The sequence below is a fragment of the Ipomoea nil genome, unplaced genomic scaffold, assembly GCF_001879475.1.
Source record: "Ipomoea nil cultivar Tokyo-kokei standard unplaced genomic scaffold, Asagao_1.1 scaffold0302, whole genome shotgun sequence".
NCBI lineage: Eukaryota > Viridiplantae > Streptophyta > Magnoliopsida > Solanales > Convolvulaceae > Ipomoea > Ipomoea nil.
In genome coordinates this window covers 2,848,990-2,875,344 of record NW_017616730.1, presented here as the reverse complement: position 1 = coordinate 2,875,344, position 26,355 = coordinate 2,848,990, and the positions used below count along the sequence as shown (strand labels likewise).

General features: G+C 34.3%; 4 protein-coding genes across 11 annotated transcripts; 2 read left to right on the top strand and 2 right to left on the bottom strand.

The window, feature by feature from the left end:
* The first annotated feature begins 2,723 nt into the window (after nt 1-2,723).
* On the top strand, nt 2,724-4,081 carry LOC109159347 (two-component response regulator ARR17-like). 2 transcript variants are annotated; one of them, XM_019307474.1, is made up of 5 exons: nt 2,724-3,111; nt 3,199-3,271; nt 3,359-3,433; nt 3,504-3,574; nt 3,655-4,081. In XM_019307474.1, the coding sequence occupies exons 2-5, from the start codon at nt 3,257-3,259 to the stop codon at nt 3,779-3,781; spliced, it is 288 nt and encodes a 95-aa protein (XP_019163019.1). In that variant the 5' UTR covers nt 2,724-3,111; nt 3,199-3,256; the 3' UTR covers nt 3,782-4,081. The 2 variants fall into 2 exon arrangements, with proteins under 2 accessions (XP_019163019.1, XP_019163017.1); XM_019307472.1 differs by having other exon boundaries at nt 3,356-3,433.
* A 1,064-nt stretch (nt 4,082-5,145) lies between these two features.
* LOC109162842 (CST complex subunit STN1) lies at nt 5,146-6,506 on the top strand. Of its 3 annotated transcripts, none has more exons than XM_019311547.1 (2): nt 5,146-5,236; nt 5,779-6,506. In XM_019311547.1, exon 2 carries the CDS (start codon nt 5,923-5,925, stop codon nt 6,436-6,438), a length of 516 nt encoding a protein of 171 aa, XP_019167092.1. In that variant the 5' UTR covers nt 5,146-5,236; nt 5,779-5,922; the 3' UTR covers nt 6,439-6,506. The 3 variants fall into 3 exon arrangements, with proteins under 3 accessions (XP_019167092.1, XP_019167108.1, XP_019167101.1); XM_019311563.1 differs by having other exon boundaries at nt 5,182-5,859; nt 5,890-6,506; XM_019311556.1 differs by having other exon boundaries at nt 5,218-5,236; nt 5,330-6,506.
* Nucleotides 6,507-7,277: 771 nt separating this feature from the next.
* LOC109162834 (trans-cinnamate 4-monooxygenase) lies at nt 7,278-9,892 on the bottom strand. Its single transcript, XM_019311538.1, has 3 exons — nt 9,108-9,892; nt 8,396-8,529; nt 7,278-7,933 (listed from the first exon to the last, which is right to left on the bottom strand). The coding sequence occupies exons 1-3, from the start codon at nt 9,890-9,892 to the stop codon at nt 7,335-7,337; spliced, it is 1,518 nt and encodes a 505-aa protein (XP_019167083.1). The 3' UTR covers nt 7,278-7,334.
* Nucleotides 9,893-20,733: 10,841 nt separating this feature from the next.
* On the bottom strand, nt 20,734-25,747 carry LOC109162804 (protein NETWORKED 4B). Of its 5 annotated transcripts, none has more exons than XM_019311511.1 (6): nt 25,500-25,747; nt 25,352-25,413; nt 24,860-25,054; nt 24,088-24,160; nt 23,684-23,795; nt 20,734-22,714 (listed from the first exon to the last, which is right to left on the bottom strand). In XM_019311511.1, the coding sequence occupies exons 4-6, from the start codon at nt 24,100-24,102 to the stop codon at nt 20,994-20,996; spliced, it is 1,848 nt and encodes a 615-aa protein (XP_019167056.1). In that variant the 5' UTR covers nt 24,103-24,160; nt 24,860-25,054; nt 25,352-25,413; nt 25,500-25,747; the 3' UTR covers nt 20,734-20,993. The 5 variants fall into 5 exon arrangements, with proteins under 5 accessions (XP_019167056.1, XP_019167042.1, XP_019167049.1 ...); XM_019311497.1 differs by having other exon boundaries at nt 24,088-24,179; nt 24,884-25,054; XM_019311504.1 differs by lacking the exon at nt 24,860-25,054 and having other exon boundaries at nt 24,088-24,179.
* Nucleotides 25,748-26,355: the final 608 nt, after the last annotated feature.

The window sequence follows — 26,355 nt, the reverse complement described above, 5'->3', positions numbered from 1 at the left end:
TTTTTATTGTTATTTTTTTCTTCCTTTTAAAAAAAAATTAATTATTGTTTTGTGCCATTTTTTCCTTTTTACTGTTTTGTGATGAGCCGGCGGTTCCGTAGATTTGCATAGCCAAAGCTTTCAAATCAGATTTTCCTTTTACTCTATCATAACCTCAAGAGTCAACATTTCCTTTTATCAACAAAAACAATAATAATAATAATAATAATAATAATATATGTTTGTTGAGGTAATGCGTGAATGTAAAATTTAGTAGCGTTTAAATTACGTTATTTTATCTAAATAGATCATGTTGAATAGTCAGAAGAATGATAATAATGAGAATGTAAAATATTTTGTGGTGGCCTGACTATAATGTGGATGGACAACTTAGAATATCACCATCAATAATTTTTCAGAGTTTTTTATATTTTTTTACCATGTGAACGAGAGAGAAGATCAATGTCTCCTTATAAGTGCATGGTTTTGTTGGGACTTGTCGGAGAGAGAAGCACCAAAGCTAGGCGCAAAGGCGCACGTCTGCGGCACCGCCAACGCCCAACCGGGCGCGTGCACTCCCTCCGGCGCATTAACTTCCTAACTTGTTTTTTTTTTTTTCTTTTCTGTTTGTTTGCGTGCCAGATTCCTTTTTCTTCCTTTCTTTCCCCCCTCCTCTATCTCCTAATTGGATAATCAAAAATCGTGAAAAAAAAAAAAAAAAAAAACTAAAAATGGTGAGGATGTTCTTATAATATCTTCAATATTTGTAGTTTTTGAAGAGTTTTTGCATATGTACTATGAAAGAGAAGATTAAATGGAAGGCGACAAAAATAAAATAAATTAAACAAAACAAATCTAAAAAAAACTATAGATTAACGCGCCCGGTTGGGCACTATGTTGGACCTCACATGCCACAAAATGGTGATGTTGTTGCGCTGTGGTGGGGCCCACTTCACTGCAAAAAATCACATGCTTGAAGTGTGCACGCAAATCTTCTCCATCATCACCATCTATCTTCCACATGCATAAGCTTGACTTCCTTAAAAATCACACAAAAAACCACAACTGGAGATGTCCTTAGAGCATCTAGATTTTTCGTTTACTAAAAATAAAATTAGTGTGAGCAGGAGTTGCACGTACATGCTCAAGGAGCACGTATATTACACGTGTATGTTAGATATATTAAGCTGATCGCCAATTCGCAACTACTCTTTCTTCCTTTTGTTGGGTAATAATTCAAAAATATGCAACTGATTACATTTATGAAATGGGTACATGCATATTGGACGTGTCAACTCAAGCATATATACCTCATCCCAGTTTCCCAACTAATATTAGTATTGTGAATGGCGTTTCAATTACTTACTTGAGTTCTGCTCATATGTAGAATGACATAATATTTGGATCACCTACCATTATAAGAAGAATCCGGAAAATACTCAACTTTCAATTTTGATTTAGTTTTACTTCATGGTAAATTGAAGAGTTAACACCTAGTTTAATAATTTTTGAAGAACGTATATTTGTCGGGGTAAATAGTTTAAATAGCATAATTTAACAAATAAGTGCATAATGAACAAGTAAAGTCTAATTCAATTCTATAGACACTTTACACCGTCTGAAGACCTCATCCAGTTAATACTTATGTATAAAAAGTCTCGTATCATTTAAACAATGTTACATTATCTAATCATAAAAGCAAGTTAGGATAGATAACAATGTAAAATGCCGTTTAAACTATTTGGTGTAAGCAAATAATCCACGCTATAGATTCATGTTGATGACATAGTTGTGCGGTGATTTGAAGCATCCGTATAATAAATACAGAGTAATAGAATTATTTCCTCTCACTTTTACTCAGTACTCTATGCAGTATATCTGTGTATGAGTTGATTTGCGAGATTACTCAATAACCCTTTATACCTACATCTTATCAATGTAGATAACCAATTATCCTTAAAGTCACCTACTATTGATCAACCACTTTAATTTATTGTCTTGCTTTGATTGAGGTGCATAGTGCATCTTGGTTTTGGTCAGCCATTGATGGTCTCATCCTGATATGCGTTCGTCACCACAAATCCTTGTATGAGCCTGCTTGCAGCAGATGTCATGTGGTTTCTTAACCTATTCAAGAGAGAATTGATTGATTTATGAAATCCCATGGATTTCTCTAGATTTCCTTTGACAATGACTAATCACTCACATAATCCCACTAGTTTCTTCTTTGAAGTTACATAATCCTACTAGTTTGGATACTTTATCTTCTCATTCTTACCAAGATTTTGATCGACTCAAACTAAAATAGTCAATGCATTAAAAATTAATCCTGAAACATTATAGTTATCAATCAATTACTTTGATTGAGAACATAATTAAACTTGTTTTGATATCATGTTAAGAATTTAAAATTAGCACTATTAGATGATATGTACAGAATACTTACAAAGAAATAAACTCGATTAGATTATTTATAATTGATCGATTCAAACTAAGAAACTCTAGCCAACAAATGCCAAAAAGGTATTTTATTGCATGTAATATTCCCTCTGGCCAAATGGTTGTGCTGAACCACCACACCAACCATGTTGGTTTATAATCTGTTTATAACTAGGAACCTATAACTTTTCATTTGAGAGACTCAATTCATGCCACTGGATCATAATGTTATTTTTCGGGTGATAATTTAATTATAAGTCATAAAACATTGGTGAGAAAGTACACCGTATCTGCAGTATGCGTGACGAAAAGAAAAGGATAACATTAACAGGAACGGAGAGAGAGTATCTGCAAAGTGCAAGCTGTGTCTTCTGGGACTGCATATATCTTCTGCAAACTGCAATCGAATCCCAGTGACCCAAAAAGATCACGAAATATCTCTGACCCCGATTTTCTCAGGATTCCTTTCCACCCTCCCCTCTATATAATGCTTCCATAATAGCTAATACCTACCCCATCACTGTTCTTGCGACCTTCAAGATATGGCGTTGCTTTCATCATCATCACCTTCTTGTTCGTCATCAATGGCGGAGCCGCCGGAAGACGACGAGATGCCGCATGTGTTAGCTGTGGATGACAGCTCAGTAGACCGCAAACTCATCGAAAGACTACTCGCTAGCTCTTCCTGTAAAGGTATATGCATATCCCTCTCTCTCTTGATTGAAATAGAGCTTGAAGCTATGGAGTCTTGTGATTTCTTGAATTGGAATGTTATTGTAGTGACCACAGCGGAGAATGGGCAGAGGGCACTGGAATTTCTGGGGCTGGGAGAGGGCGCATGACCAGTAACAGGGTAATTAGATAAATATGTAAATAATATTGTTCTGATACCATGTAAGAAATATTGTTTTCATGGCCGATTTGTCTTGTATCTTTGCAGTCGAAGGTGAATTTGATCATAACAGACTACTGCATGCCGGGGATGACAGGATATGACCTGTTAAAAAGAGTGAAGGTAACCAATCAACCACAAACTCCATAGCTAATAACTTCAAAGATGATTGATTTGATTGTTGAACCGACAGGGATCATCTGACCTGAAAGAGATACCGGTAGTGATACTATCATCGGAGAATGTCCCAACAAGAATCAAGAAGTAAATAACACTCTCTGCTTTAGCATTATCCCAGGATTCATGTAAACACATATATGTTGACTGTTCTTGAACTGTAACAGGTGCCTGGAAGGAGGAGCCCAAGAATTCATGATAAAGCCGCTGAAACAATCAGATGTTAAGAAATTAAGATGCCATATGGCTAAGTTTAAGCAGCCCTGCAGTGGACGGTTATGCATTGGAAGATAAACAATGGATATTCCACAGAGAGAGAGAGAGAGAGAGAGAGAGAGAGAGAAAGAACATGTAGAAAAGAGTTCTAGAAGGTAGAGAGATATGGAGTATGGACTGGAGAAACTTCCAGAAATTTTGATCCTTTGTACCAACTGAGATTGTTAAAGTTTACAGCTTTTCCTTAGTAGCTCCAAGAATACAGTATTTTTTTTTTTCCACTAAGTATCCATGTCCAGTTAAGTTAGTGACATTAATCCAACCAAATATTTGATTGTCCCGAACATTTGTGACCTTGTGTATATATAGGGATGATTGTTTGAAAGATAAATGTTATTTAATTGTTAGTGTTACTGGAAGATTGTCTGATGAGGAGATAAAAATCTTAAAAGGGGTGACCAAGTGAATGAAGTATGATTTTCGTACTTAGTGTTACAAATTGTTTTTCTTGACTGTGTTAAGACTCAATGAATAAATGAGCCAACTTGTTAAGCTTGCCAAATGGGTATACGGGGGCGTTAAGAGTTGTTCTGCTTTAGACACTAAGGTCTAGCCGAGTCAGCCATGCTGACCTAGTTAAGTTTGAAGAGCTTGTTGTTGGTTTTGGACTTGATTATGAAGGAAATCGATGCAATTCAAATGTTTGAATTGGTTGGGAGCTATTGTCGTTCCCCTTATGAATCTATGGTAGAGTGAAACTAGTTTGACACGTATGCGGATAAGGCTGGTCCGCGGGGTATGAAGAACCTCGGGACAGCGCAGGGGCGTTGTGTGTTGCGTCGGACTGTATGCTTATAACATTAATCATGGTTTACAAGTTTAGTCATTGTTAACGGTCTTCTAGTCAAACTTGTCACATACCTTTTTTTTTTTTTTTTTTTAAGTGTTGTTTGCACGTCATTGTACATGAGGATGATTTTCCAATTTTATACTTTAATTACTAATTACGAGTTTCCCCTGTCAAACAAATAAAAAAAGAAAAGAAAATAAGGAGATACCAAATATCACATATAAAAAAAAGTTATTATCCTCAATTCATTGTCAAAATATGTTATCTTGAACCCTAGCAATTATATTGTCAAGCATAGTTCATATTTACAAAGTGTAACACATATAAATATTTATTTTTAATGTACTATATTTCATTTTTAAGTTACAAAAATAACTTTAATAACTTTAATACAATAAAAATCAATATATGATATATTAAAAATTAACATAATTATGTGAGTAGCTTACCTTGCAATGTGAATTATGGCTTACGGTATAATTTTTTTTTTTTAAAAAAAAAAATAATTAATTGGGCTGCAAAAGCATTCCAATGTGGGCATCAGGCTCAAATGAAACTGGCCCATCAAAGAAACTAGGCCCCTTCAAAACCCTAGCAGTCCTCTGAACCTTTTATATAGATCGAGCCATTGATGAGCTTAGCATCTTCCATAGTTTCCTCTCATTGTGTTCCTGCGCTTCTAGGTATCATTTTGCCTGCTTATCTGATTGTTTCTGTAGTTTTCTTGTTTAATCTTACTTAGAAGATAGTTATATGAGTTGAAATTAACTCTGCAGTAGTCTGTCAATGGATCCGTGTACAATAAGCCGATGCTCTGGATTCATATAATGAAGGAAGCATGGTAATGTGCACGGAGATTGAATCCTTGAGTCGTCATGTCTGCTCTCTCTGACGCCCTTCTAGGGTTTATGATTAGCGGGCCTGGATTAGACTCACATTTCATCTTCTCGAACTCATCTGCAGAGTATTTCTAATTTAGTGTAAAATGTTGATATTTAACCTAGTTTCTGGCAAGATCGATTGATCGGCATAACATTAATTTCTTGAATTTGATTGATGTTCATTCATATATTCTGCATTTTAATGTGTTAAGTCTTAAATTTATGGATCTAAATAGGATTAAATGTTAGCTTTTAAACAATATCGGAGTTAGAGCGTGGCTTGCATAACTGATTTGATTTTTTAGAATTAATTTGTTGGAAGTTTGTTTTTCAATTCTGTTCAGGAGTAGACTGGATCAAATTTGTTGTGTATAATGTCATATTGCGACGTTTCAACCAAAATTTTATGTTCAATGCGCTTATTGGTTGGAAAATGGTGCCAACAATATCCTCAGTTTGAATCATGATTTTGCGGCGGTGATGGAGAGATGGACGCTCCGGCATCCCTATTCAACACCCACGTGAAGCTGTTAGCCTTTGATCTGCTCACTCTCGTGCCGAATTCTGTAGACCAAACCTCATTCTCCCGCAATGGCGTTCGCCTCTGTTGGGCGGAGGCTGTGGGCGTGGTCGTAAGCCGGGAGTTCAAGCCAGGAAGGTTTTTGAAATTCTCCATTGATGACACCACTGGTTGCATCCCCTGCGTGCTTTGGCTCAACCAGTTGAGCTCTCCGTATTTCTCTCGCAGAAGCCCACCAGATGTTCGAGCAATTGCCGAAATGGCTGTCAAGTTTGCCTCCGAAGCTCAACTCGGCGTCCTCGCTAGAGTCCGGGGAAAGATCACCGGCTACCGCGGATCCGTACAGATAACTGTGTCTGACGTCATCGTCGAGAGAGATCCTAATTTTGAGATCCTCCATTGGCTAGATTGCATTAAGCTATCTCGTAATTGTTACAATGTTAGTACAACCACTGTGGAAACATCTAGAGACCAGAAATGTTAGGCGTGTACGTTGCCACGTACTATGTACTTGAATTTGGTTTTGTTAACTGGCAAACAGATCAACAAAAATAGAGTCGTATTACATCTACTCCCAAATTTTAGTCCCTGAAATAAATATTTATATTTACTCTCTAAATATCCTTGACCCCAGTAAATGTGTGAACAGATCAACAAAAATAGAGTCGTATTACATTTACTCCCAAATTTTAGTCCCTGAAATAAATATTTATATTTACTCTCTAAATATCCTTGACCCCAGTAAATGTGTGTGGACATCAAAATTTTAACATTTAAGTGTAAAATAGAAATTGAAAGTATAAAAGACATCAAAATTTTCAGATTTAAGTGAAATAAAATTTGAAAGTATAAAATGGGAGTTTGAGAAGTTAAACACGTCTTGGCCGACGTTTGCCTTGTACCGCTTGAGTTGTATTTCCCTTTTTGGTAAACCTATAATGATGGAACAACTCGGGTGGCACAATCTTAGTGGGACTTTATAACAAATCATATGTTGTTTTTTTTTTTTTGTAATTTTCGTTTTCAAAACACCTGAGACCATTTTGCAACCACACATTTCAACTACTTAACAGATGATCATTTGGTGAGAAATCGATATGGATTGGCACCTAATTCATCATTTGAAATAATTTCGTAGTCTTGATGATGAGTAATACTCGAGATGTTGATATATACTATATATAATTGTATTGGATAACTGGTGAAGAAGTATGTATATAATTGTATTGTGTAATTGGTGTAGAGTTTTAGGGTTTACGTGAGGGTTTTAGGCATTTTGATTCAAGATGAAAGGCTTTACATATGACACGAAGAATGACACTATTGGCAAAAGAACAACCAAAGTTTGAATTATAAACCAGATTACATATAGCACACGTTTTAGAAAGTCCTAGGCTTCATGACAATGGTGGAGTGCTTCAAAATGTGAAGACTGAATTGCCCTCCTTTCTCAGAGGTGTCAACCTTAGATTGGCCGGGTGGCGGGAGGAGCTCGAAGTTCTGCACCAATCGTCCCAAAACGATGCCAAGGATGGGCAGGGCGAGGATAATTCCAGGGCAACTTCTCCTACCAACTCCGAACGGGAGGTACCTGAAGTCATTCCCGTTGGCTTCGACGTGCTTCTCCTCCTCGAGGAATCTCTCGGGCCTAAACTCTTCAGGTTTCTTCCAGTGAGCTGGGTTGTTCGCGAGCCACCAAGCATTGACCAAGATTTTGCTCTCGGCGGGGATGTCATACCCTCCAAGCTTGGCGTCGTGGAGGTTCATGTGGGGAACCAGCAAGGGAATAGCCATTCTCAAGCGAAGCGTCTCCTTGATCACGGCCTGCAAGTAGGGAAGTTTATGGGTGTCTGGCTCGGTGATTTGAACGCCCGGTCCAAGAACTGTATCAATCTCATCCCGGAGCTTCTTCTGGATGTGAGGGTTGTTAACCAGTTCAGCAATGCCCCATTCAATTGACCAGAGAGTGGTTTCAATTGCTGCAAACAACAAACAGTCATGGTACTAATAAATTAGCACAGGATCAAATGATTGTATATTCTCAAGACAAATCATCATGCCATATAATAGATGCCCCCTTCCACTAAATCAGGTTGTACTTTTATATGATACTTATCCATTAGAACCAACCAACTGCCAGTATATCATGATGTAAACCCAATACCTAATTTTGCTGACCACAAAAACAAAGTACAGACTATTTTATGAAAAAATTGATTTTGGGTGTCGAATGAAACCGAGCCTACAAAAGACTACAATGAGGTAAATTAGCCCAAGTGCTTTCAGGAGTTAAACTTGTAACCTTGTAATTATCAAATTACCAATCTGACTAACTTAGTCCGTAAATTAGCTGTTCGGTGTCAAACAGCTTCATTAGGGATTTCGGATTTGTTTCATTGCTATGCACTAAGTTCAAAATGCATATGTTTTTTTAATCTTACCAGCAACGTTGATGTTCTCAACAATGTAAAGAACATTATCCTCATTGATCTCTCCCTTCTGCTGGGCATCAAGAATGTGATCAATGGCACATTTCAGACTGTTGGTGTCCATGCTCTTTGTGCTTGAAAGCTTCCTGCAACAAAAAAAACCAACCAAGAATCTCAGAAACTAGAAAACAAAACAACCTTCTAAGTTCTAAGGCAGAGCAGTAAAGAATAGTGAATTTACTGCAACTATTCTCACATCTACTGTCCAAAATTTCATCTTGTCCAATAGATTTGAATTGTGTACTGTATTCAACTACATAAATCAAGGCAAAATTGAGTTGCATAAGAGACAACACCTTCCCTGTCTCTGCCGAATTATGCAGAATAAGAAATGAATACACTTCTGGGAATCCTATGTTCCTTTTTTTGGGTGAATCCTATGTTCTTTTTCTTTTCTTTAAACCAATCTATGTAAATGACTAAAATGAGGTAAATCAGTCTAACTTAAACTAAGAAAACTAAACTTGTAACCTTAAAATTACCGAGTCAAACCATTTCCAAGTTTCTCTTTTATGAAATGTTAGGGATTTCAATTTGTATTCAGAGATAAGTTCAATTTAAGGAAAAATCATTAATATCTATGAAGATTATAGATAAATTTCAAGAAGTAGCAAAAGCTATGGCGGAATTGATAGAAGATAGATGGAAAAGGTGAAGAGCTTACTTTCTTTCATCAACAAAGTAGTCCTTGAAGAGCTGCAACCTTCTGTCCTTAACCTCCTTGCAGATCTTCAAGTATCCTCTGAGGAAAGGCCTGAGAATGGGGATGAAATCGCCATAGTTATACTCAAAGCTCTGAGCCAATCTACTCCTCTCGCCGTTCAGCGCCTTGAGCTTGTTAAACAGCGGGTCGTCCTCGCTCTCGAACCTTCTGTCGAACATAATCCGGTACATGTTATTGTACATCAAGAGCTGGAGCCGCCGCCGCAGCACGGTGCCGGTGGTGGCCGCCTCGGGGTTGTTCTTCACGTCCTCCACCACGCTCGCGATCTCCTTCTCCCACCCCTCCCGGTACTGCTGCACCACCTTGTTGGTGAAGAACGGCACCGTCATGATCCGCCGCATCTTCCGCCAGTGCTCGCCGTAGACGGTGAACACCATGTCCTGTCCCTTCCCGGTGAAGATGTCGAACACCACGTTCCGAGTGCGGGACCCGAACTCCACCCCCTGCGTGTGGAGCACCTCCTTGGCCAGCTCCGGCGAGGAGACGACCACTAAATTCCTCTGCCCCATCCTCAGCATGAAAATGTCGCCGAATTTCTTCGCGTAGTCGGTGAGATTGCGGTGGTTCAAATCATCCCCGACCTGAAGCCAGTTCCCGAACACCGGCACCGGAATCGGCCCCGGCGGGAGCTTGTACTTCTTCCCGCGAAGCTTAGAGACAACAATGGCGACTATTATGGCTACGAAGAGCCCTAAAAGAGTCTTCTCTAGAAGGAGAAGATCCATCTTCAAGGGCAAAATTGGAAAGAAATCTGCAAAATATATTATCAGAAAGGCAGGCGGGTATGCGTGGCTTCCTGGCGGAAAAAGGGCGGAGAGTTGGAATTTATAGCAACGGGGAGGCGGTGGAAGATTGCGGTTAGGTGGAGGGGGCTAACGGCGTTAGAGTTAACGGTGACGGATTCAATGGTGGATTGGGGTAGGTGAGGTTGAATGGGGGTTGGTGAACCACGATCTTAAATGTCAACTGTTATTTTTATTCAACCGTCCAGGTGGCTGCCACGTGATCTCATTTTTTCTTCGACATGTACTCCACTATTCTCCCAGTTAGCTTATAAATCAATCAATTTTGATTTATTTGATATTATTTGCTGTTTGATTTGATTAAACAATTAATATATAAGTATTTGATTAATTAAATTTTTGTAACAGCTTATTGATTCAAAAAGAAAATCTTTTTGCATGTAATCAACTATAAGCTAACAACTAATTTACCAAACACTTTTCTACAATCAACTAAGTCAAATTCACTAACCAATTAGCTAACAACTATTTACCAAACACCCTTATAAACATTCATAAATCATAATATCACATTTCTAATTTCATCATAGAGTAAAATTTAATTTGTTGTCTTGTGACTATAGGGGTCATGTTAATTGCAGTTCACGACTTTCAAAAATATTAATTTAGTACCTTGACTATGAAATTTTTATCAATTTCTCCGGCCAAATTTTGCCAGAAAATATTAATTAGTAAAATAATGAGGATATTTTAATTACTCCACATCTCTTTTCATCTTCTCCGGCGAGTCCATCTTTTCCACCATGTTTCCGACGAATGCAATGAACTCAGATTTGTGGCAGCAGTTCGCGGCTCATCCTTTGGTGACACTCGCTCATGCTTTGCAACAAATTCAAACTCAAGATTGTCAGCAGATGAGTAGCAAAACGAGAATGTGCCTTTTGGATCACTCACCGGCTTGGCAGAGATTGCCTCTTGTACTATCGATTCAAAACTGGTGTATAAATCGGGCGTGAGAAAGGTAAGTGTCATTCCGGAACCAATGATGATGTTGCCTTCAACACTGGCCTGCTTGACGCCGCCAGCTCGCCGATGATGATCTCGACTGTCGGAGATTTAACCGTTAAGGATCTGCCGCCAACAGTGATGCGTTCAAACTTCAAAGTTGAGCCAGTAAAAAGTCGCTTGCTGGGGTTTTTTGATTAACGGCGTTAATGCCACGAACCACGGCGTCGGGGACGAATCTTATGTGGCTAGTGGGGTTCGCCTCCGGCGATAAGTAGTAGGGCGAAATTACCGCCGATTTGGTGGCCAACCTCAAATTCTCCACCTCTGTCACCTTCTTCTGGAACCCATCTCCATCATATGTTTCAGACTCAACTTCGGTCGTCGGAAAAATTGATAAAATTTGGTGTTCGATCGCCGGAAAATATGGACTCGCAAGAGAAAAAGAAAATAAGAGTGAAATGAATAAAATACCCTCATTATTTTACTTATTAATATTTCGGTGAAATTTGGCCAGCAATTTAGCCGGAGTGACCAAAATTGATAAAAATTGCATAGTCAAGGTAATAAATTAATATTTTTAAAAATCGTGGACTGCAATTAACAAGACCCCTATAGTCACAGGACCAAAATATAAATTTACTCTTTCATCATATTGTATTCTATAAATTTAATGAATTTGCTTAGAAAGAAGTAAATTTAACTTATATAACTTCTAGACGGAAAATTAAATTGTATATTTTTATTCACAAAAAATTCAATCCAAACTCAAATTCGAATCCTCAATATTCATAGTAAGAATCGAACTCCCGGTCTACGGTTAAAACCAAAGTCAAATTTTAAAAAATAAACTGAATAATTGTGGATTTAGCTTGTATCTCTCCAATAAGTGCTATTATTTTCAAATATTTATGATTTTCTTTCGTCTCTTTTTCTTTATATGTAAAAATAATATATACAAAATTTTTTGTATCGACTTATAAGAGCATCTCCAATTGTTATAGATTTGATGAGTTTTTTACAAGTGTGATTAAAAAAGGTAAGTGGAAGGGAAGAGACAAAGGAAAAAAATAAAAATTAAAAAAAAAATAATTAAAAATAAAAAGAAGAGAAAGTAATGATTTATGTGCTTGCGAGATTTGAGCCTCACGCGAGATAATTTTTTTTTTTCTTTCTTGATAAGTCTCACTATAGATACAAAAACAAGCTCTTTATGTTATGAAAAATCATCAAAAATTCACTCCCTTCATTTTTTAAAAACCAACTTCAAATTTTATTTTTTTTGAGAACAAATGCAAGACCAACTTCAAGTTTTTAGGTATTGAAAAATCACTTAAAATTCACCGTCATGGTCCATGAATGCCCCTAACAAATTGAAATACTTTTCAATATAAATGATGATAAATAAATAAATAAATAAGTTGTACTTCAGAATGTCAATGCGTCGACAGCCACATTGTCACATATATCATCATCTCTCTCCTCATTTGCCGTACTTCATTGTACTGGTGGTTTTTTTTTTTTTTTCCTTTATTATTATTATTATTATTATTATTATTATTATTATTATTATTATTATTATTATTATTATTGCGATAGTCATGGAAATATTCTATATTCTATATACAGTATAGAATTAGTCACATAAATAATGATGGATAAAGTACTTGATGATTGTAATAAATAATGAAATGTATGGTAATAAAAAGTAATATAATTTCTTGTATTTAAGCATACTTTTACAGCCAATTATACAATGACATTAATTAGATAAACTGATTTTCACTTGGAAAGAAGAAGAAGAAGAAGTCAACTATAAATGGAATAAGGGTCAAATAGGCCACTGAACTGCACACCAAAGTGCAATTAGGCCATCGAACTCAGAAACAATGCAATTAGGTGCCTGAACAACACAAAAATGTGCAATTAGGTCTAAAATAACCTGTTGACCTAAAATTATGCTGACGTGGCGGTTACTAATTTTAAAAATAAATTTTAAATATAATTTTAAATAAAATAATTAATTAAAATAAAATAAAAGAATTAAAAAAAAAAACTAAAACTAAAACTGCCGGAGACTAATCGTCTCCGGCAGTCTTCGTCTCCATGGCCGGAGACCATCCCTACGTCTCCAGCCATGGAGACGAAGAGAATATTGGTGAAATGGAGGGGTGATCGATGTGATAAATTTTGGCACTAAACAATAGTCGTGGATGAAAATTGATATACTAAAACAATAGTCGTAAATGAAAATTGATATGAATTAAACATATAGACTAAAACTGTCATTTTGCTAATACTCGTGGGACCAAAATTAGTATTTGCTCAATTAAAGAACATTTGTTATTATCATTAAAATTATACTATAAAATTGCTATAAAATTGTTGAAGTCATCTGTCATGAGACGACATGGAATCAAAGTTTATAAATTGCATAATGATTATAAATAAGATAAAAAAAATGTTATTTCAAAAAAAAATATATATATATATATATATATGTTATCATGCTGCCGCTGCTAGTGACATGCGATACTCCATTATTGAATATGAACTTGAATTAAATATCACATAAAGTTTTTTTTAATTAACATATCCAAAACGGCAAAAAAGATGAAAAATCATTTTTTTTTAGACACAAAGAGCCAATAGTCCGCCTCTACTAAAACTCAAACTCATAACATATCACATAGGAGAACAACTTAGTGCCAATCAACCACAAGGTCCTTAGCACTCCTTCCTCGAACTTGTTGAAATTTTTATTGGTGATAAATTTATTCATAATTTTTACTCTATGAAGGCATAAATAAAAGAAAGTTAAATATGTTTTTCAATGTAATTACGTTGTTTACATAATTAGTTCTCATTCATAAGAATTTGTTGTATCAAACTTTGATATTTGGTCTTCTCTAAAGAAATTAAAATTTATAATTTCATACCATGCATTTGTGTGTTTTAAATTTATAGATAGCATAATATGATGATCAATTATTTGACAAATTTATCCCTCCAACACAATCAAGATTAGAAGGTGTTAGACCGTCCTCATTCAAAAGTGTAGCAATTCTTGCAAAAGATTATATTGAATTCTTCTCTCTAGCTTATAGAGTTGTCGTCTTAAAATTTCTCTCCACATTTTTAGAGAAAATTTGTATTTTAAATTCCACAGATACATGCATCATGATATAATACATTTTTTGCACCAATGACCCAATAACTTTTGCCTTAAAATACATGTGGAAGGCTATTAATTTGCTCTTTTGCTTGTCTTTTTCTACATTTTTTAAAAACCTCAAAAGCAATAGTGGAAGAGGTGTTGGATTATTAGTATAATTTTCCACGGTCCAAATTGAAACAATATGGCATAACCTTGGAAAGTGGCGATAACTCTCATGTAGTCATGTGGCTTGGAAAAGTTGGTATGTCCTAGCTGTCATCTCAAAACATTGTATTAGGTTTACAAACTTTTGACAAACTAATCCTAAATTCTCTAAGTAAAAATAGTTATGAACATATACTACATTGTAACAGAGTTAATAGCACTAAAAAAAATTCTAAATTCTCATAATACTTATTTAAAAATTACTAAAAAAGGTAAATTATTAGTCATTTCATGACTATCCATAGAATCAATAGGGAGGTCTACAGACCACCGATCGTTAGTTCGAGTGAAATATATTTAAAAATAAATTATAAATATTTATGAAAAAACATTTTGTCAATTTTATAATTTAATTTCTTTAATTATATTTTATATTTTATTAATTATAATTAAGGGAATTATCTTCAAGTTCCCACCTTTGGGGCACAAAAAGAGTTTTCATAACCTCTTATCCGTCAAATCCTCCCAATGACCTCTAAGATTTTCATTGAAATTCGAAGTAATAAATTTATGTTTTTTTTTTTTGTCAAATTTATAAAATTCAAAGGAGAGAAACTACAAAAATTTCAAGGTGTTGATGACTACCATGATATAATTCACAAATCACAATCATTACTCAATGGTGTGCACAGAGTAAATTTCGATCTTGCAAGCCACATAAGAAAAAATATAAAAGAGATACTACTTTGTAATAGAGTTAATAGTATTCAAAAAAGAGAAGTAAATTTCGCTCTTGCAAGCTTTCATCCACTTGACTACATCTCTCCGGTCAATTTTTGATCATATTTGGTAACATTATTTGTTGCACCAATGCCGCACTAATTTTGGCCTGAAAATACAGATGGAAGGCTATTAATTTGTTGTTTTGCTTTAATTTCTCTTTGTAGCTAGTTTTTATCTAGACAAAAAAGCAATAGTGAAAGGGCTTTTGGATTATTACAATATATCATTATATTTTCCACATTGCAAATTGAAACATGTGGCAAAGGAAAAGTCGCTCTATCCTTTCCTGCATGTAGTGATCGATCTCAAACAGCAACCGTTGTTTTGCACGTGGGAACTATATCATCTCTAAGTCGCCCAGTGTCGGGCAATTTACAACCAAAATAATATTACTTTCTTCAATTTCGACTAAAAGTTATATTTTTGTGAAACCATTTTACAAATCTTTATTTGTGGGATAGGTCATATTAGGTCGGATTAACATATAAATGTCATACTTATATGTTTAAATGTAATACTAATTAAAAATAAAATGTTTGTTACTCATAAAGGAAGATGTAATACTTTTGAGAAAAAATATAATATTTCTATATTTTAATATAAAAGTATTATATTTTTCATCAAAAGTATTAAATTTTTTCCTAATAAGTATTGTTGGCTAAGTGTTTGTTACTTATAAAAGAAAATATAATACTTTTGAGAGAGCATGTAATACTTTTAAATCAAAATGTAAAAGTATTATTTTTTTTTTCTTAAAAGTATTACATTTTCCAATATAAGTAATAAATACTTTATTGCTAATTAGTATTTTATTTGTGCGTATACATTTATATTTTCATCTTGACTCGACTCGTCTGTGAGACAGTCTCACGCAAATTTTTACTTTAAATTAAAGTTTTTATAATAATAAATTTAGTATGTGTGTATATATATAAACCAGGGCCGGACCTAGCCATGTGCTGTCAAGGCGACGACACAGGGCTCTTGATTTTTGGAGGCCCAATTTTTTTAAAAAAATATTTTATAGATAATTATATAAAGATATTCAACAATTATTTTTAGTATAAGTGGTTTCAATATTGTTACATTAAGTGAAAGATCAAGGGTTCAAATCTTGTTTATAATAACATTTCAAAATATTAATACAATACTGAATTACACAACAAATTTGAAGGTGAGTGGAAATACAGATTATACACGTTTTAATAACGGATCAGTTGAAAATTCTTCAACCCAACCTATCTAAAATATGTGTTAAACAGGTAACATCACTCCTATACAATATTGAAGGATACACAATAGGTAAACATAGAAAATAGAAATAAACCACACCATTTTCAAAAAAAAAAAAAAAAAAAAAAGAGAAGAAAGAAGAAGAAATAAACTACACCATGATCTCTGATTACAGAATGTTAAATAGAAAAGGTCAACGTTGTGGTACTGTGTGGCAGGCAAGTAGCCTTTAAACAGGAGATTGCAGTCGTAAACGTCCGTTTAATCTATAACGGACTCTTCTTCCTCTGTTAACTTCTTCCGTTTTTGCTAAACCTTAATTGAGGATTCAAAACATCATAAAAATATTGCTTTCGTGATTGTCAGTTAATCAGTTTATTATTTTCTTTTAGGAATAAGGGTCAAATAGGTCACTGAACTGCACACGAGAATGCAATTAGGCCATTGAACTTAAAAAATCTACAATTGAGTCCCTAAACTAACCAATTTTATTCAATTTGTCCATTTTTTAAGTTTCTCAAGTTGTTAACAAGTTACCCCTCCACCTAGGATGCATATGTGGCATTTTTTTAAAAAATAATTTAATTTTTTTTAATATTTAATAAATAAAAACTAAAATAATTTATTTTTAAATTAGTTTTTTTAATGTTTAATAAATAAAAATTAAAATAATTTTTTTTTGAAAATAAAATAATTTGTTACAGGGCTTGGATTTTATTTTCCAAAAAAAAAACAAATTATTTTAGTTTTTATTTATTAAACATTAAAAAATTTTAATTTAAAAATAAATTATTTTAGTTTTTATTTATTAAACATTAAAAAAATTAATTTAAGGTTTTCAAAAAAAAAAAGTAATTAAAATTTTTTTTTAAATGCCACATATGCATCCTAGGTAAAGAGGTAACCTGTTAGCAACTTGAGAAACTTGAAAAATGGACAAATTGAATGAAATTGGTTAGTTTAGGGACCCAATTGTAGGTTTCTTAGGTTCAATGGCCTAATTGCATTCTTGTGTGCAGTTCAGTGGCCTATTTGACCCTTATTCCTTTCTTTTATATACATTAGCTTCACAATTTACATAAGATTAATCTTAAATCTTCCAAACCCTTGTCCAAAAATCGTTAAAAGATAAATAAAAATAAAAATAAAAATCTCCACACTTTCAAAGAAGCAGTGCTTTAGATGGTCAAATCAACTGAATTGCCCTACGGGACAATTAATCAATTATTCAATTTACATGTTCAATTTACCATAACCGATAGGACTTAACAAAAATTATTGATAATTTAATTTTTATTATCAAATAAAAATTATGTAAAAAAATTTGGTAAATTTTTTTAAAACAAAGTAAATTCAAAATAAAAATAAATAAAAATCAGAACCAATAAAATGAGATTGAAGAAATATTAAATGGTCACGCACACATAATGCTGACATAAAGAGATGAACAAATCGCCAAAATTTAAAATAAATAAATAAACGTAATGTGGTTTCCTGACATGGCAGGATTATAAAATTGATTAAAATAACAAGAGTCAAGAGGTGATATGAAACTTTCTTTTTTCTTCGGATACAAGGAATGATAAGGAAAATATTGCTCGTTTACTAAATGAAATTTTTTTCCAGTTTTCTAAAAATTTATTGAACAGAAACAAAAAATATTTTTATTAGCACAGTTTTTCAGTTTGCTAGAAAATCATTAAAAACTGTTTTTTTAAATAGAAAAATGTTGAACAATTAACGCATTCTTCTCGGTGGAAAGCATGATTTGATTATTTTCAATCAAGAACGCAATGAAAAGTGAAGGGAAGCATAGCACGACTTAATTGATAAAGACGGCAAAATAAGTGATTTCACGCATTTTCAAAAAAAAAAAAAAGTGATTTCACGCTTTTGAAAATAGTTAAAAACGGTGGGTGCAGTATGAAATTTATGATAATTCCGTGAAAAAAATCATTTCTCCATAAATGTATGGTTAAATACGTTTGTTGTCTTTGACATGAAACTAACTCTTTGATAAGCAATTAAATAAAATAGGAAAGATTGAAGAGGAAGAAGTCTTGAGCTCACCTACTACCCGGTATGAGGAAATGGTCCTTTAGCAACCTAACCCTATTAGTAGCCAAAAAAAAATCTAAAGGCCCAAAGTGAATACAAGTTGTCCACGTCATCAATAGTTATGGCAAATTATAATCCACATAATGTTATGTAGACCATAATAAAAAGTACATTTTTAATATACTAAATGTATATTATTTTTGTACTAAATGTACATTATATAATATAATGTACACTCAGTAAAAAAATAATGTACATCCCCTAAATACAATGTACATTATTTTTGTACTGAATATACATTATTTTTGTACTGAATATACATTATTTTACAGTATACAAAATATGGTCCACACAATAATGATTGCAATAGTTATTGTGTGGACCACAGTCCAAAAATAACATTATTTTGTATAATTTTTTGTATGCAATTCACTGCAACATACATTTTTATAATTCATAAAATATATTAATTTTTTTAAAAATTTCATTATTTTAACGCATAATGTACATTATTCTAACAGCTGTATGGAACGTTTGCACCACATAATTCTTTCAACCAACTTTGGGCCTACAGTCCTTTAATCTCCTAGCAAATAGGCACAAATTAGTTGGTGAACTTTTTTTTGGGGAGGGGAATTAGGTGGTGAACTTTTATCACATTCAATTTCAATTCTAATCACGCGTAAATTTAAATTCTAACGTTTAAACAAGGAAAAATGGCACTTTTTCCCCCTATGTTATATACTTATAGCACTTTTTCCCCCTCAATTATTTATGTAAGCACATTAGCCCCCTCAATTATTTTAAAAGTGGTGATTTTTCCCCCTAATATATTAAATTGACATTTCTACCCTTAAAGTAAACATTTTATTTATTTTACTTCTCCAACAAATTATTGCGTATATGTAGCGATTACCACGGTTCGGCTCGAACTAAACCAGACACTATAGCAATCGAATTAAAAGCTTTCAGTTATGATTCAGATCTAGAACCCAATATTTGGATTTCAATTTATTAAATTTAAGAATAAAAAAAACTGGATCATGAACCGGCAGTTCCGGATCCCGTTCGCGATTTTGAACTGTCTATATTTAAAAATTTTATTTTTTATTTTAAAATAATTTAAATTCAACAATAAATGTATTTTATTTTTTCAGTTCGGAACATGAACCGGACATTCCAGTTCGCGATTTTAATAAACTCTAAATATCGAGTTTTGATTATAAATTGTAATTGGAATATTTTGGTTTGGTTACTATAGTATCTGGTTTGAACCAAATTATAGTAATAATTTATTGGAGAATAAAAATAAATGAAATATTTATTTTAAGGGTAAATATGTCCATTTAACATTTCAGGGGGAAAAAGAGCCACTTAAATAATTGAGGGGGAAAAAGTGCTATAAGTATATAACATAGGGGGAAAAAGTGCCATTTTCCCTTTAAACAAATAGTTCAATTGTAAGGTTGTCCTCGTCCCTAAAATGATATCACTTGTAAAATGATGTGGTATACTTTTGTGTTAAATATATATATTTTTAATTTAATTTTATTGCTCAGGTGTCTAGCAAGCTTTCTATTTTAGAAAGCTGTCAAATGGCAGCTTTCATGTATTTTTTTTTTTACTTTTTCTATTTTTCTTAATATATATATATATATATATATATATATATATATATATATATATATATATCTGTTTATTTATTGAAATTCAAATCCATTTTTAAAGTGATAGGGAATTATAAAGATGTAAAATAAATAGAGAGAAATAATAAATTCGATGATGTGAAGGTGAGAGAGATTTGTAGGGATAAAAATAGTCTAAGTTCAAATACAACCGTACTAAAACTATATAGAATCAATAATTATTTTGTTTATAGTCACCGATATTATAAAATTTCTCAGATGTATTATTTTTAATTTGAATATTAATGTCTAAATAGTAAATTAATATTCTTTGAAATCTTACCTAACCGCAAACATGATTAGAGCATTCACAATGGTGAATTTTAAGTAGTTTTTGTAAGTTTTAATACACACGTGGAGGAGAGAGAAGAATTGAGGTTTTTATCAGGAGATATGATTTTTATCTCTACCGTGAGTCCCACCAAAATTAAAAAAAAAAAAATTTTGTTCCACGCGTGAGAAGCACTAAAAGCGCATTGCCGGGCGTGTGGTTTCCTTTGTTTTTTTTTTCTTTTTCTATCCATTTTCTCTCCTATTCATATATGCAAAAACCAATTAAAACCCCCAACTAATGAGAATACTCTTAATATCATAAATATTATTCTAGTTAATTGATTGATAAAACTTATGATCGAACTCAAAATATTATTGATTGAGAAAACTTATAAGACTAAAACATATGCTGAAACTGCACCTTAAAAGGGAAAAGTACTTCCTACCAAAAAGGGGGAAAAGGATAAACCCAAATAGTAACAAGGCTCAATCGAAGAATACAAGTTTATAAAGCACTTATACTCGACCAACTTCAAATCCAAACTTGAAGTTGCACCAGAACGTATACTTATAGTATGGAAGTCCCAAAAAAATAGAAGAAAACATGACAGTCTTGACAAAATACATGGGACTGAAAACAGTCAAAATACAAAAAATTTGGAAAGGGAAAGAGAGAGAAGGAAAGATGGAAGAGGTGACTGGGATGTGCTTTTTTGCCAATGATTCAGGATGCCATTACAGGTACCCTCTTGTTGCCCATGACAACTTCTCGAAGGCGATGGTAGCCGTTCCTGTAGTGCTCCAGCGAGAAACACAGCTGCCGGATGGCCTCCCGTTTCTCCTCTGCGCCTTCCTCGATCAGTTCATGTTGTCTCCTTATGTCGGTCTCGAGATCTTTAACCGTTGATCTCAGCTCCTCCACCAGTTTGCGTGCCCCGTCGTTTTCAGCGAGCAACTGAACGTGCTCCATATGCAGTTGATGCATATGCCTGTTCGTTTCATGGATGCGGTCGTCTCTAGAATCTAGGTCGGCAGAAAGTGCGACAACTCTCGCATTAAGCTCGTCCTTTTCGGCAGTCAGCAACTCGTTCTTTGATTTCAGTTCTTCGATGCATCGATTCAATTCTTCCACGCGATCATTGCTCTCTGAGATGCTTATTTTTAACAGCTCAATCTCGGATCCAAGCAATGCTTCCATTTCTGATTTTCCAGCTAAGACTCGTCTCGCCTCGTCCTCTAAACATTGGCAGCGTACATCCATTTCTTTGACGTTATCCTGCAAGTACGCCCGTTCTTTCAATAGTTTAGTAATTTCTTCTTGAAGCTGTGAGTTCTCCTCTGATAAAGCCTTGTTGGCGTTGGATATCGATTCCTTCAATCCCCGGATTTCCTGATCTCTTTCTGATAGATTGTTTTTGTACCTCATAATTCGATCCTGTAGCTTTGAGATCTCTCTTTTCTCCTTGTCGAGTTTGGTTGTCCAAGCAGAAGCATCTTTCTGTTTCGATCCGAGCTGATCCTGCAATTGTTTTATAGAACTTTCATTACGCTTAAGTTCCTGCCTTAAGCTTTTCACCTCCTCCTCGGAATTGTGCAACTTCTCTTTAGTGACCCTCAGCTCCTCTTCTAGAGCTTGAATCTTCTTAAATTCTGGATCCAGAATTTCGGCTTCTGGTTCAGCAATTCCGTGAAGTTCTGGCAATTCTTTTGCCTCCACCGCCAAGTTCTCTCCATTGTTCAGTGTATAAAACCCTGATTCATATTTCTGAAGCTCAATTCTCAACCTGACAATTTCTTCTTCTGACAGTAGGATTCTATCGTTTGCAATTCTCAGCTCTTCCTCGTACCCGGATACTCTAGCAAGAAGAATTTCAGGATTTCCATCTTGAGACCCTCTGAATGAACCTTCGGAAATCTCTTGCTGTTGTAAATGGAGCTTTTCTTTTACCTCGCGAAGCTCACTCTCCAATTCAAAAATCTTCCTGCGTAACCCATGGTCATCATCGTTGCTCAGCGTGGTTGAATAATTATTGATGGATGATGAATCATCAGATTCTGACTCAGAATCCAATGTTGACGATTCGTCTCCTTCCTTGTTGAAATCCGAGCTATGTCCACCCCCGAGAAAGAACTCGAATCCGGCGGCACGAGGGCCAGATTTTTGGCGAGTTGGCCTCAAATCAGGAGAAGGCATAGTAGAAGACGATTCAGAACCAAGACCAGAGATGCCTGAACCCTGTGATTGGAGATCAGAAGGAATGCTTTTCCGAAGTTCTCCCGTCACATTGTCATAACGTTCAGCCAACGACCTGTACATCCGGTAGAATTCCTCAACAAGATTGATCAACTCCGGCCTCTTCTGGTAATACATTTCAGCCTTCTTAGCAAACGAGTCACCATCCTCTTCCACGAGCTTCAGCATCCGTTTTATATTCTGGTCCATCTCTGAAACAAGTGATTTTTTGTTCATTTTCTGATTTGACATTTTCTCCATTGAAATCAGATTCCAGAGGTGAGACGACATCACATTGTATCACAATTCCATGGATTATATCAACAAACACTTTGAAGATTGAAACTAACTAGAAAAATTTGGAGAAATGACTGCAACACATTAACCCTCATTTCAAGGAATGGCTCAAAATGTCTACTCATACTTCCAGAGACTCACAATAAAAGCTAAATCTGTGTTGGTTCTTTATCCATATTTCTTGGTCAAGCATTTTGCAATGCAGTCAGCCCCACAAATTATTAAAATTGGAACCAAGTTTAGGAAGTAAATACATACATAGATATTATTATATCACATTCAATATATTTTTGCCAAGTGGGCGTTTAACTCTTCACACTTACAGGGCGTTTGGTTGGAGGGGGGAAATTATGTGGGAAAGGAATTGTAATTCCATGGGAATTGAATTACTGGGAATAAATTGGGAATTTAAATTCCAGTGTTTGGTTGACAGGAATAGAATTACTGGGAATTTCAATTCCAATGTTTGGTATACATGGGAATTGAAAGGGAATAAGTAGTATAAAGTCAAAAATGTCCATTATTGTTGTTAGACATTAATTTTAAGTTAAAAAAGGAGGGGGTAATGTTGACTCATCACTATCTTTTTTTCCGAGGAATTAAAATACGGGGGGGGGGGGGTGGGGGGGGGTGGGGGGGGGGACGACATGGGATTTTAATTCCATGAAAATGGGGGAATTGCAATTCAATTCCCTCCAAACAAACTATGGAATTTAATGGCCTTTGGAATTAGGTGGGAATTAAGTGGGAAGGGAATTTAAAATCCCTCCAACCAAACGCCCTGTTAGTTTATTTGGCAATCACATAATAAAGGAAATAAATTTGGTAGAGAACATATATTTTACTTAAAAATTATAATAGAGATTAGTGACTTTGTGACTTACTCTCGAGATTGTCTTGAAGCCACCTAGAGTTTTTGGGACTAATGTGGCTATCCCACCACCAGGAATGTGATTTTTTCGATTCTAACCTCCTCATGGCCTTGCTTGACTTTGCCTGAAAATGGAGAGAAACGTCAATCCAGTCACACTACTTAGGCGCGATTTTTGCAACACTGCTTAAAGCCATCCGATAAATCTGATGTAAAAACACAATCAAACACACCCAATGAGCGAATGGCACCCTCTTTTGATATAACACAAAAGGGGTTAAAACGATGTCCAACTCAAAAACATAACTAGACTAGAAGGAATGAAGGTAACACAAATACACAATTGTCACAGCAAAGACACACTCAGCTGAACTTGACCGCCCGACATGTTAAGATATTTTGATTTAGAGTTCTCACCAAGTCGGACGCCATTGAGCTGAACTTGCAATCTGACCAGAATTCTTGATTCAAAAGGGACGTATCAACAATCCTGCAGTGCTCGATCCAAACTGCCAGAAGTCAGACACAAACTATATTATTAATGAACAACATTCATAATTTCATACCCAAAAAATATTCAAAAAGGACAATAATCACACTGCAGCCAGGAATTACAATTTGAAACTTGCAGCATATATACCATTTCTAAATAATAGTCATTATTACTTCACAAAATTCCTATTTTTTGGTAAAATATATTCCTTCCTCAAGAGTTCAAGTTATGTATGTATACATAATGCGTAGATTCATACCCCCCCCCCCCCCCTTCCCCCCCTTCTTACAATACACATAGATACATTCTTCCAAAAGGCTGAACCCCAACCCTAAGGGAATACACATAGATACATACATATACATATATTTGTGAGTGTGTGAGAAGTAGCTTGTAGCTCAATGATACATCTGTTCTTCTCTCAAATGGAAGGTCACAGATTTAAACCCTAGTGGCTCAACAAATATTTGCGAGTGTGTCATCATCAATGGCTCATTAATTAATTTAAACAAGCATTAAAGTCCATTACACGAAACTTGCGTGCCGGCCCATAACTTAGACTCATAGCACGGTCCAATATATATTTTTATATAAATATATAATAAATAGATGCGTTGACAAAACTATATAAAATTCAATGCATCTTCAATTTACATGGGCCACCTAACAAGATAATATGTAGACACGTGTCACGACCTGGGATAGCGGCGAGAAACACGCACCTCAACCGAAACCTAACGTGCAGGCACGCGTAGAGGAAGGAGCGTGAAGATCCAGGGCGGGATTACAGTCCGCGGGAGAGAAGAAAATTTTCACAACTGTACTACCATATATTCCAGCTATATCCACGCGGCCTTGTTCCTCGATTTATAATTATTATATTTTTTCACACTAAAAGGAAACACCATTAAATTATTTTGCAAAAATTGGGGAATTAATGTAAAATATCTTATATTTCCTTTCTTTTACAAAATAATAATGCCAAAAATGAAAAAAAAATATATAAAAAAAAATACTCTGTATCCGTAACACAATCTGAGCTGAATAAAAATATATATAAGAAAATATTGCTGTATTTTTCCGGCACCGGCGAGGAGGGATTCGAAAAATCGCGCTATAGCATACGGAATTATCAAATTTTGAATTCAAATAACAGAAAAAACAGAAGTGAAACGGAACGATTCGAACCTGAGATCAGACGCGGGAGGCGAATCTCGGCGGAGAAATCTCAGGCCAAAGCTTCTGACAATCTGCAAAGAATTTGGAATAAAAATAGGGAAATAATCGAACAAACCAGCGGATAAAGCAGGGAGAAAGACGATAAAAGCTGTATTACCTTTTGGAATTGAAAGATTCTTGGTTGTATCACGGGGGTTTGAACTTTGAAGCTTGCAGTGAGGGCGAAGAGAGGTATAAGAAAGACAAAGAAAATGGGGATAACAATGGAGAATCTAAAACTTGGGTTTATATATAAATATTGTTTGGTTTGGAGTTATGTGAAATGTATGAATCTGAAGAGTGAGGGAAAGTGGAGAGCAGGAGAAGAAGGATACAAATGGGAAAAGACGGAAACCGACTTCACAACTACGGAGTATTTCTACGCTTTTTTTGCCATTTAAGTCAAACTTTATTTATTTAAAAACTTTTATAATATCACGAAATTAGGTATTTGTTACTATTTTTACAAATGTTTTGAAATATTACTATTTTTACTTATGTATTTGTTTCAATTCGAGATCTGATTGAAATTATTTATAATTTAATTTTTAATAATATTAAATTTAACGTTGGTATATAAAATTGATATATTTAAAAATTATATAAAATATTAAATTTAAAAATTATTAAAAAATAGTATAATTGATTAATAAATAGTAAATACTGAATAATTAAACGTGACAAGTAAATCACATAAAGATTCGTAAATTTAAATTCCTTTTAATAAAGATAATATATATTAGATTCTTAATTTATACAAAATTTTACAATAAAGTTAATTTCATTTTTGGTCCTAAATTTATAGGTAACAATTTACTTTTAGTCCTTTTTTATATAATCATCTGGTCATAGTATTATTGTGGCATGACCATATTTAGTCCTCCATCAACAAAATCGTTGAAATATCATTAAATATAAATACATTACAATCTTATTTTATACAAAGCAGTTTGAACCGCTATATTTTTTTATAT